Source organism: Xiphophorus couchianus, chromosome 18 (assembly GCF_001444195.1).
Source record: "Xiphophorus couchianus chromosome 18, X_couchianus-1.0, whole genome shotgun sequence".
Classification (NCBI taxonomy): Eukaryota; Metazoa; Chordata; class Actinopteri; order Cyprinodontiformes; family Poeciliidae; genus Xiphophorus; species Xiphophorus couchianus.
In genome coordinates, this window is record NC_040245.1 from 25,535,331 (window position 1) to 25,547,542 (window position 12,212).

Genomic DNA, 12,212 nt, shown 5'->3' on the forward strand with positions numbered 1-12,212 from the left:
TTCAGCATATGCAGGCTGGCATTCAATTACCGCCCTGTCAGTGGCCCGTCCAGCCCAGTGGCCGCACGTCCTTGAGACTCTCTCTGCAGCCTCCGTCCAGTCTATATTCTATTACATCCTCTACATCAGGAGCTCTGTCCGGCACAGAGCTCCTCTCAAACCCTCATCGCTACAAAAAGGGGGAATTGCACGTAATCGGACGGCATTCATGGTTTTGATGTATTCCCTATAAAGTCTGTGGTTGCAGGGGAAAAAATGGAGATTCATGTTCATGCCCCGAATTATACCCAGGCTTGAGCTAAATATTAGATTTTAGTTTCACTCTGTGAAATATTGTTCGGATGGGAGAAAAAGACGTCTAGGGGGCTCGGATCGGAAAATCCAGCATGGTCTCATCTGTAATTGCCTCGCTGAGCTTCCTCGGTTTTCATATGTTTTCTGGTATTGGAGCTTGTTTTTAGGTTAGTTTCAGCTCTTAGGCTTAGCTACTATGTTAAAACTGCAGTGGAAGGTCTTTGTAAATGTATTCAGTTTAAAATCTGCAATCAAAGTGCAGTGAAGTGTGCTGTTTAAGCAAAGAGATGTTTAAGACCAGTTTTAGCCTTTTCGGTGTCAGAAGGATATCAGAAGTAAGAGACGGGAGTATTGCAGTTATTTTCCCCAAGTTGTTTTTGCTAGTGTAGCCATAGCTTCTACTTGTCTGTGTAGCACACCAAGTTGGAGTTTATAAACAGCACAATCTGTAAAAGTTGAAAATAGCTAGCTTAGAACGTGACCCACACCTCTGCCAGTATAACCTTGGCTTCTATTTGTTCAAGTTGAACTAATTTGTCTGTGAAAGCAATACAGCTAGTCGGGGCTCATAGTGGCATTTACAAAAGTTTGAAATAACTAGCTTAGAAACTGACCCCTACCTTCTCCCTCATGACGTGTTTGTTGATATAATCCAGTCGACGACTTTGCCTGAATTCACGCCACACGATTTACCACCATGTCATAAACGGCATTTTTTGTTATACTCGAGGAGACTTAAGAGTACTAAAGTCTAGAAGCCAGCCAGTTTTTTCGTACATGCTAGGCTATATAATGATGGGGATTTTCTCCGTGGTTACTAATGATTAGACACTTACATCCTTCACTACAGTGCGACTTCCAGTTCTTAAGATTGACGACTGCTATCCGTCACCACATTCTTTCTCCATCAACAGGTAGATGATAAAATGACAATGATAGGTAAACAATATGTCACATATAGGGTATGCGTTTTCTTTTCCACAGTTAGTCTAAAACTGAAGGTTCAGGTGAGTGAATCTTTTATAATACAGCGTGTATTGCCCAATGCAGTAGCACCGCAAGTATTTACAACTCTTTGTCAGCATTTTACCTACTAGAGGGTTGAGACATATTTAAAGCCTCATGAGTTAAAGCCAAAGGTCTAACCAAATGCTTAATGTTATAAAAAAAATAAGCTGTTTTAAGCCCCTTACATGCATGCTTTTCTTTTTGTCTGAGGCTGAGCCAAAGTGCTTTCCTAAAGACAAGAAAGGCAAAACCAGTAACATAAACAGAAATTTTTTCATCTCTGCTGGACAAGGCAAACTGCTGTTGGACAGGTTTGTTGTTCTGTCCGACAGGCCTTCGCTACTGTTTCAGACAATTTACAGCTGAAACAATTAATTGAGGAAATAATTAGCCAATTGCTCGATAAAGTAAACAATCCATACTTGAAGCCCAATCAGTCACTGCGATGGACTCGTTGCAGCACTGACTGTTTAACTGCTGCCAAACAGTGAGGTCTGACTCCCTCCATGTTTTTTTTTTCTGCTTTTGTACCCGAGCCGTTTGCGCTGCCACAGATTTATCTCCGGCTGACTGAATTGTTACCTTTCTCTAATTCACGATCAAAGCTATAAATCCAGTAAAGCCAGCAGATATATGCATGAACATTTTTTGGGGGGTCTGCAGGATTTATTAGGTGTTTGATTTATGCATGCCTTACTCAACAGAATCTTACCTTCATGTATTTGGAGAGCATCTGCAACAACGTCAGGTCAGCTTAGGGACAGTGCCAAAATAAAAAAAAAAATCAAGATGCAACCATCTCCATAAGTGTCTTGATGCCTTTATATCTTTACTGCTGTTTAATTGTAAAATCTTAGTCATGGATCATTGTTGAACACAAACATAATTCTTACATCTCAGCTAATAAACTCCACCAAGGTTTTTCATTCTCCATTAGGGAAATGAAAAGTGGCGACCAATCCGGTGCTTATTGTTGCCTTATGAGGATCTTGTAAAGGGTCGATGAATTAGTTTGCCTGGGAATATTTCATGCTTACGTGAGATGTGCTCTTTCCTTGCCACAAGGACCCAGACGCAGAGCCAACTGGAAACCCAAGCTGCTAAACTAGTGCGACCTGAACCGCCTGCAGAGAAAACAATGGATTTCAGCAGCATGCGCTCTTGTTTCTCAGGGCTTGAGTTTGCATTTCACGTGACTTAACTTACTCAAACCAATCTGTCCAGTGTGTTGGTGGCCAGAGGTAACAATCCGAAGTCAAGAGGAAAAATTTGTTCATCTTGCAGTTGCGTCTTGGTCTGCAGGTACTCAAATGTGAAGTTGCAACCATAAACTTTAGTGCATCTTATCATCCTTTTTATTGAATAAGCCAACATAAACTGTGCAACATTGTGAAATGAAGAAAATCAAAAATGTTTTTACATTTTTTTAATAAACAAAAATGTAAAAATTCTTATGTGCGTTCAGGCCCCTTTAATAACCCTAAATATAAAAAGGGCAACAAATTGCCATTGGAAACAAAATTATGAAATCTAAACATAAGAGATCAAAAATTTTTTTTAGAGAAACTTAAAATAAGTGCGCTAGTAATGAGAATAAATAATAAAAACAATAAATGACAATAGGTTGTTTGTAAATTGAGTGAGCAATCAGCAATTAGCATACAAAGCAATAAAAATTGACCCATAAATATCATGGTTTTTCACCCTTTTACTAAATTACATAAACCATAAACAGACTTACTTACATACAGTATTTTTCACAGTTCCTTTCTTTACTGTTAAACCAATACTCACTTGTTTTGGCGTTTAACTTCCTGTTTGCTGACGCTTTACTCCATGATTATAATTAACAGCTTCAGTTTTCTTTAGATGCTTCAATCAGCTTTTGTACTTCATCTGACTTTATACCAGTGCTGAAACTGAATATGGGTACATTTGAGGCATGTTCCTACTGCAACTACTTCCACACTGAAAGTTGTTGTTATAGCAAGTTCCTAACTGTTAGTATGTGTTCACTTATTGGAAAACGCTGGTATTTTATTTTTAAGTTTCTGACAAAATATAGCTGGTATACCTTTGCCTCTCTATTGAAATGAGCAATTTCTATGTCTAAGGTGAGCAAACTTACTTACTTAAAGAGTAATCTGTAGTTTAATAAATAATACAAAGGCATTTTATGGGTTTCTTGTTGCTAATGTTAAGAGCTTCGACTAATATGGCACAGCTTTTTAAAAATATCGTCAGCAAAGAGGGGTAAACAGCAAAGCAGATTCCAGCACAGAGGCTTCTGACGGGCAGAACACATCTTTGCTTTAAAATGTGCAATTTGATTAAATCTCCTCTGTTTCTGTCCAGAATGTGTGCTGGCTGAAATGAATAAAGTGGATTAATTCTGTCACAGGATAATGCAGATTAAACTGGTAAACACAATCACTAAGTGGTGCATATGGCCTGCAGGGGCGGAGTTAAGGCATTAATTTTTTTTCAAACGGGGCAAACGGATGAAAATATTTGGGTTTTAATTTCAGTCGGAAAGGCAATACTTGCAGATCACCTCGGTTTCTGTTTGAACACAGCAGGAAAAGGCTGTTTAACATCATTTCAGACGGTAACAGCAGCCCATGTCCTGTAGTGCTGTTTTTTTTCCCCTTTTAAGGTAAAAATCTGCCCTGATCATGCAAACGATCCTGCTAATGAAAGCGTTTAAGTTATTCAGCTGGGAACGCCAGCATGTCTCCTGATTTCCCCCGGAGCGATCGCCCCCCCTCCAGACAGGAGGAGGGCTCGGCAGTCAGCGCTCGCTCTGACGGCGGAGATGCAGCCGGCCCCGGCCGGTCGATGAGGGGGCGGTGGCTGGAGAAAAATCCATTCCCAGAGTGAGCGTTCTGCTGAGGCAGGTACGCCGACCTTTGAGTCATCTGATAGGTCAACGCTCTGCAGCGCTTGCCAGGACACCGGTGGCGAGGCGCCAGGCTTTGGTGGTGATAATAGTAAAGCTCGTCTGAGCAGCAGCCAGCTAGGATCAATGGAGCCTCTTGGCAGCTCGTTTATTGTACGGCACGGCCGCGAAATATTCACCAACAGATGCAGGTGACAGATGACGATACGGGACGATGGGTGAGGGAAGGCCAGGGTGGAGAGTTTCCCCATGTGCACTGAACATATTCAGACGCTACACTAGAGTAACATTGACCCCACGCAAAAATTATTTATATTTTTTCATCATATATATATATATATATATATATATATATATATATATATATATATATATTTGTTAAAGCTGTCATTATGTTGTAACAGTATAATAGAGTATATTTGAGTTAGCTCTGGGAGTATATATATAATATGAGTATACGGTGCTTCTCACATTCTCCACCTTGCTCTCTGCTGCGCTACAGCTGGTTCTCCACAACAGAGCCTGTTGTGAATGCTAAGGCCAGTTAGCATTATGGTTAATGACGGCGGATAAACGGGTTTTCCTGGAAATTTCAGTTGTTTCTCCACCACTAGCACACTGAGCAGCCCGTGCACGAGCTTGATTGACAGCGCTAAGACCCTCCTCCTGGCTCTGACCGCTTGTTTCTGACTGGGAGTGATCTGCAGACTTTAATATGAGCAATCAGAGGAGGTGGAGGATCTCGATTTTTTCACAGATTGTGACAGAAACAATTTCAACAGTTATGTAAAAAACATATTTTTGTAAACGTTACATACCTCAGCTTTCATGGAAGAAAAACACTATTATATATCAAATTATTCATGTTTAAAAAAGTGTTTTCTCTCAAAATCTAATAACTGGGAACAACTGTCTTATTGTGATATTGCTGTGGAGGAATTTTGGCCTACTGTCCTTTGCACAATTCTTCTACCGTAGTAGAGCTGTTCAGCATCTCAATTGGATTGCAATTCAGACTTTGATTAAGCCACTTTATTTTAAGCTATTGAGAGGTTAGCACGCTGTTCTACGTCTTTCTCTCGCTGCAGCACCCAAGTAGAACGAATTGTCTCATCCAAGTATTGCAACTTGTCCACGTCCTGAAGCAGCCAAGCACCTCCGAACCATCACAATACCGCCGCCATGTTTGACTCTAGCTACGATATTCTTTTTCTAAAACGCAGCGTTAGTCTCTTGTCAAAGATAACTGGACACGCCATCCATCCATCGAAAATGTTTTTTGTTTTTTTTCAGTACTTGCAATATTTTCCCATAAGTCTTGGTGATCATCAAGATGATTTGGGCGAATGTGAGGCAGGCCTTTGTGGTGTTTTCGGTCAGCAGTGTCATTGATATGGATACTCTTTACTACCTGGTTTTGTTGCTGTTCAACCAGAAACGTTGATCGTAACCGAAGCCTGTTGCTCGGGGTTATTTTGTAACCGAATGGATGAGTCATTGTTGCCAGTGAAGTAATTTTAGGTTAGGCAGCCACACCAAAAAAAGTTCAAACACTGTTCCCTATTTTCTCTTTGTGGAAATTTTGCTGGAGTCCCAAAGCCTTAGGTTTTCATAACTGACCAGACTGATAGACGGCAGTGACTTTTTCATCTGTTGTTGGAATTATTTCTTTTTAGATTTATTTTTTGTATTTTGATTATTTATTTTTTTTCGGTCTACTTTATTTTGTCAGATGGGCTGTAATTAAGGGATTTCTTGTTGCAGGAAAACGCCCTGGGTTCAGCCTGAGAAACTGAAACAAAAATAATTGTTAATCACAGTAAATTCATGATTTAACAAGGGCCCACTTGTGTTTTTCCACAGGGCCAGGTTGATTTTGAAATTTTTCTTAATGACTAAAAATTATTTTAGAACTGCCTTTGAAATAAAATTCCATCCTGATCTGAAATGTTTAGTTTTTAAAAATGTAAAAAATACTAAACCTTAAAAGAAGCAGTACATAACTTTTCTGATTTCTTTTCTTCTGTTTGTTGAAACTGTCACTATGTTGTAACAGTATAGTCTGACAATATCTGTGAAAGAAGAAAAAAAGACCTCTGCCTTCTCCCAGAGCTAACTCAAAGCAACCAATCAGAGCCAGGAGGCGGGTCTTGGCGCTGTCAATCACAATCTCTTGTGGCAGCTAGCATAGCTTGTTTGTGAATGCTCAGGCTAGTTAGCATAGCCACCGGTGACGGCAGATGAGCTGTTTTCGTGTAACGGTAAGTTGTTTCTCTGCCTTTAGAACATTTAGCGGTGCGTACATAAGGTTGAGGATGATTGACAGCGCTGAGACCCTCCTCCTGGCGATGATTGGTTGTTTTTGCTTGGGAGCAGTGCATTCTCTCAGATGGCAACAGTAGCTAAAGGAGGAGGTGGAGGAAGTCAATCTTTTCACAGATTAGCTGTCTCATAACATTCTGTCACAAAATGGTGACAGTATTAACAAATATATATATATAAAAAAAATCTGATCTAATCAAAGCCCGCCCTCTGTCTGCTGCCATGCAGGTGCCCACGGAGTGAGAGAGGAGCCCCGGTTTGTGACGGCGCGTGCTGGAGAGAGCGTGATCCTGGGGTGTGACGTGTCCCCTCCCCTGGACGGCCAGCAGCCCCCCTATGTGGTGGAGTGGTTCAAGTTCGGAGTGCCTATCCCCTTCTTCATCAACTTCCGTTTCTACCCTCCTCATGTGGACCCAGAGTACACTGGTAAGACGGGGCGGGGGCCAAAGCCGCATAATCCACCTCTGAAAGTACGCAGAAACGAGCCGCATCAAGGGTTTCGTGTCCACTAGGTTTTGAATTTGTGGTGATATGATTTGTCTTGGAATAAATAAGGATGAAGTTTTTTTTTTTTGGTTGTTTTTTTTTTTTGTGAGGAAGCCAAATGACTGTTTATGCAGCAGCAGATGCAGAGTTGTCAACAGAATTTCACGCTGCATTTTAATAAACAGGGGCACAAAAATATCCACGAAATTAGAAATTGTTTTTGGAAAGTTTATCTGATCATACAGAGAGAGCCCTGTAAGAGTATGCATGCCTTAAGTTTTTATGCCCCAATAAAATACCAAACCTCCAGGTATTTGATTAAGACCTATGGGACAAATCAGCACAAAGTAGTGAGTAGTTGTGAGGTGAAAAGAAAAGGATGAATAGTAAAAAAAAAAAAATCATTTTCTTGTCAAATATCCTAAAAGTGTGGCATGCATTTGTATAGCTTCCTTTTGTTTCAAGGACAGCCAGTTGCAATCAGAAGCCAAACATTCTACAAGCCTGACTTGTATTTCCTATATGTGGGAAGAAACCTCACTTTTTATATTTCTATTTGTAGAATTTTGAAAACTTTGTCTCTCTTTCCTTCAGATTTACAATTATGTGGCACCTTGAGTTTTTTTCTTTCAAACAAAAAACATTAAAGTTTGTTGTGTTCCAACATAAAAACTTCTCCAACGTACCGCAGCTCTGGTTCTGCCACACGATAAAATGGAGCGTCTTCATCGCACGTTTATGGAAATTAGCGCTGAGGAAATCCTCACCCTTTTCAATGCGCATTGATTATGAATATTTGAGGTTTCGACGCACATTTTTCATCGTGTCGATAACCCGGACGGCAGCCGCCCCTCATTTCTCTTTGACATGCATCAGATCCCCACTTCCTGTCACGACATTCTTTTTTTTTTTCTATCGCTAAACTGTCTTTCTCTGTTTGACAAGTATTTTCTGGCAATTTTTATGAGAATAATAAGTACTGATGTTTGCGTCGCATTACATAATTTGAATAATGTGGAGTTTCATCAGTTGATCTGTCTATCTAAAAAAAAGAAAAAGAAAACTTATTCAACTTTGATCTTTTGTTGCCAGGCCTCAATATTTTATATCCGGTATTTCTGTGATATGTTAAATAGGATTACATTTAGGGTTTTCTCTTGTTTATTTATTTTTGTCCCTTACATTGTTGGTTTTTTTGGGTTTTTTTTTACTCTGATCTGACTCATGATTGTAATTTTTGAAAATAATAAAGCCACATTTTCTTATGAAAACTGTCTGAAAAAGACTTTCAAACCATAAATCAAGCCCTTAAATCGATGTAAACAAAGACCCTCGTCCGCTGCTGCTCCCTGGCATTTTTTCCTATGATCTACACTATCAGCTTGTGGATCTTCCATGTTTTCAGTTGTTTGTGTGGAATATAAATTAAGATCCACGCACCCAAGCAGCTTGGGCTAAATATGATCTAAATTTAGTCAGAGGGATTCGGGGCTAAACAAGTCGTGCAAACAGACTTCAGGGTTTTAAATCACGTCTTTTGCTCACTGGGACAAAAATAAATTGGGCTAAAACTGACAGCTGTGTCTTTAAAAGCAGGAAGCAAATCTAAACCTGTAACTCTGACCTCTTCAAATAGTTTTTTGCTCTTGTTTTTGTGTGTGTTTTTTTATCTCTGTTTAGCATGACTTGATATAATTAAATATTTCTACAGGGACAGTGCAGAGTTTATGCAATCCATTTTTTTTTCTGCTGCTGCTGCAAACCCTCATCATAAAGCGAGAACAGAACAATGTCCGACTACTAATAATCCACAGATTGCATATATAGATGAGGTTTTTTTTGTCCCTGAGCAGTACTTAAGCTAAAGTAAAGGTGTTTATGTATATTGTTAAAAATGACGCTCTGATGTCGTAAAGAGAGTAACGTTGCCGGGCTTTTAGCTGCATTTTGCTCCCTGAACACAACTTGGGGAGAGGCATCTGCTGCGTCTGGGTGAACAGAGGGGAAATAAGAGAGTCTCAGCAGTTTAATGCTGCATGGTATGTACATGGTTCCCGCACACTCCAGTGACAATGCAACACAGAGTGCATACAGTCAGCGCAGTGGGCTGAAAACCTCCATGTGAGATGTAGAAAATGTGAAGAATTTACTTCCTATAGCGTACAGGGGAAAAAATCACCAGAGTTCAGTTACAAAAATCTGATGAAGAGTTGTTTAATTGTAATATAAGCAGTTGTATTCACTAAACATCGGTGTGTACCTATTAAGTTAAGAAAAAAAAAGTTTAGTAGTTTGAAAAATTGGTTCATCCATCTGTAGTAGGTGCAGGTCTCACTTTTGAATGTTTCCTAAGCTTGTTTCTTTCTGATATAAGCAAGATTTTATTGCAGAAATAAATAAAAGGTGGATAAAATAACAGGTGAGTGTTGACAGTGTTTGAAAACGGATACAAATTGTTCTTTTTCTTTTTTTAAATTTAATATCAATGTAGAAAATACATGGTGTGATACACTACATTAATGAAGGGGAATAAAATCACAGAACTAACAAAGAAAAGAAACAGAAGGTGTTGTGTTTTGGAGTTTTAAAAGATGAGTTATATATATATATACATATGTATAATTAAATAAAATAAAGTTAAAAAAAAAAAAAACCCATACAAATGCTCTCAAACTCTAAGTTGCCAACTTTGAAAGTTCATGGTCTTCCCTTTGTTTAGTTTTGGTTGACTTCATAAGTATTCACAATTAGCTCAAATGTCAAACTGTGAATATGTGTAGAAGCTCAATATAAATAAACTCTGAGACCTTTAAGAAGCACCGCTAGCCTCATTAAAACTGTAGCTTTTGGCTTCGTTTTCTTTTTTCTTTTTTTTTTTCTCTCCTCCGAATGTTGTCGCTTTGCTATGACCCTTAAATGTAAATTCAGTGTTTGCTTTGGTTTTAGTAAAGCAAACACTTTGCTTTGCAAAAAAAAAAAAGTAAAGCAAAGTGTTTTACTTTGCATTTCGTTTAAACGACCACAAACAAAATATGAGGTCGTTTATTGGCTGAATAAAAGAGCACATTAAATGTAAACTATTTGCCTGCTGTTTGGTGGAAACTAGGAAATTTGGGTTTCTGTCAAAAGAAAAACGCAGCCTGTTTGGACCAGACTGCTGAGTGATGTATAATAATAGCAGTAGTAATAATAATAATAATAATAGTAAAGGGGGTTATAACAATCAAATGAAATGGTATTACTTAAAGAGTTCATTACAAATAACAAGCTGGTTCTCAAATCTCTTATTCCAAAAGAAAATAATTTCTTTTGGACTAAAGGTAGGTAGGGAGAAAATTGTACTTGGTGATGTAACACTTTGGGCATTTAAATCCCTTTTTTGACCTCTCTGTGACATTGAGCTAATCTGAGGTTTGAAAGTCATGTAGCCGTTGACCGCAGACAGTAGGAGACCTCTGGACGTCATGTTCCTCAGCATCTGCTGACCACGCCCCGAGATTTTACGTAGGCTACCACACTGCGGTCCAGTTGGTGTTGCTCCAAGTCCCGGTCACTTTGTCATAATGCCACTGACGGTTGACGGTGAAACATCTAGAAGTGAGGAAATTTCATGGCTGACCTTGTGACCAAGGAGGCAACTGGGAAACCTGAATTTACAAGGGTTATCCAATACGTTTGGTAATATACTGTATCAAAGTTCATAAGCTGTAGAAGAATCTGCATTTAGTTCAGGATAATCCTCATGGTTTGTTTGACTGTTATAAATTTTGAGATGGAGCTTTGTTATTTTTCCAGGTTTTATCTGATAAAACCTGGAAAAGAATTTAGAAATTAGATTCTGGAGAATTTTGGAAATGTAAAATATGCCAAAACCCTGTGTCAGCCTTCCCAAACTAGAATCGTTCTCGTTGTTGTCTGTATAGGATACAGACTGACAGGAAATACAGTGGAACCCTGATGTTTGCAGAGTTAAGCATTGTTGCCTAAAAGATTGGTGATTGACCAGAGAATGGCAATCTTTAAAAAACCTGACCTGCCAATTCCAATTTTGGCTAATATCAATTTTTTAAAATTATATTTTCTGTTATAATTGACTCTGTCAGTAAAAAAAAAAAAAAACACTGAACAATCCCTGTGAAACAATATAAACTTTTTTTAAAAACTTAACATGAGGTAGTGAACAGCTGTACTTTGCTTCTGTGAAATCACAAGGTTTGACGTCAGTTGAGGACAAACTAACAACTTAAACCACCAATAAAGTGCCCTGAGTTTTAGGTTTCCCTTGTAGTCCAAAAAGAAAATGCATCCGCTTTGTGGCTAGTTAAAAACGACCTAAAATATAAACCACTACAGTTTACGGGAAAAAAGCTTCTAAAGAGAGACTTAGGTGGATTTTCTGATCTTTGCAAAGACATGGTTTCTCAAATATTGGCCAATTACTGATTACCGATCACCCAAAGTTCAGAAAATTTGGGCTGATCGATTGATTGGCGCACCCCAAGCGAAAACTATCTTAGTACTTTCACATAAGCTAACTTTTGCAGTCTTCCACATAATTGTGCTTGAGGATAAAGACAATCAGTGCCAAGGAGAATGAAAGGCATTCCTGGATTGGTTACAAATGCTAGCCAGTAAAGTGTCGTTTAAGCTAGGTGTTTTTAGCTTCCTGAGCTGAATTGTGTTTCAAATATTTTAGATGCGCTCCATGGCAAAAAGAAATATGCAGATAGGCAATCTGTGCATACTGAACTGTAAAGCACCGGCGGTCTGGTGTACTGTCAACAAGATGCCAAAACAGAACAGTCTGAACCCTGCATTTAATCTTAAAATATCTATCAAAGCAGCAATGCTAACATAAATGGGATTTAAGCCAACATCACACACCTCTTTAGCATCTCTGAAAGAAAAGCTTTTGTGAAGAAGATCAGAAGAGTCCCTTTTACCAACTTTTTATCAATTACAAAGCTTCCCTGGATCACGTTATAAGAATAAATGAGCAAACACATGGCTTGTAAAAAGAAAAAACAAAAAAAAAACCCAGCTTGGAGATTCACTTCTCGTGTCCCTAAACTAGTCAGGTTTTTATGTGTTTTATTCATATGAAAGGTGGGAAAAGTAGGTGACTGGTAATTAATTCACTGAAACTCATTATGGTTTTCGAAGCAGGTCTTCACTGAAACGAACACACGTCATCATCTTGGGA

General features: G+C 38.8%; 1 protein-coding gene and 1 long non-coding RNA gene across 7 annotated transcripts in view; one reads left to right on the top strand and one right to left on the bottom strand.

Moving 5' to 3' along the window:
- The window catches only part of igsf9ba (immunoglobulin superfamily, member 9Ba), an 89,853-nt gene that overhangs the window by 14,547 nt on the left and 63,094 nt on the right, over positions 1-12,212 (top strand). For all 6 annotated transcript variants that reach the window (XM_028045617.1, XM_028045616.1, XM_028045612.1 and 3 more), the window contains exon 2: positions 6,752-6,949. In XM_028045617.1, coding sequence (XP_027901418.1) covers positions 6,752-6,949 — 198 coding nt within the window. The remainder of the gene's footprint in view (positions 1-6,751; positions 6,950-12,212) is intronic.
- LOC114161932 (uncharacterized) lies at positions 1,732-11,624 on the bottom strand. The gene is made up of 3 exons (XR_003599106.1): positions 11,586-11,624; positions 5,972-5,974; positions 1,732-1,742 (listed from the first exon to the last, which is right to left on the bottom strand). It is a non-coding gene; the product is annotated as an uncharacterized LOC114161932 (long non-coding RNA).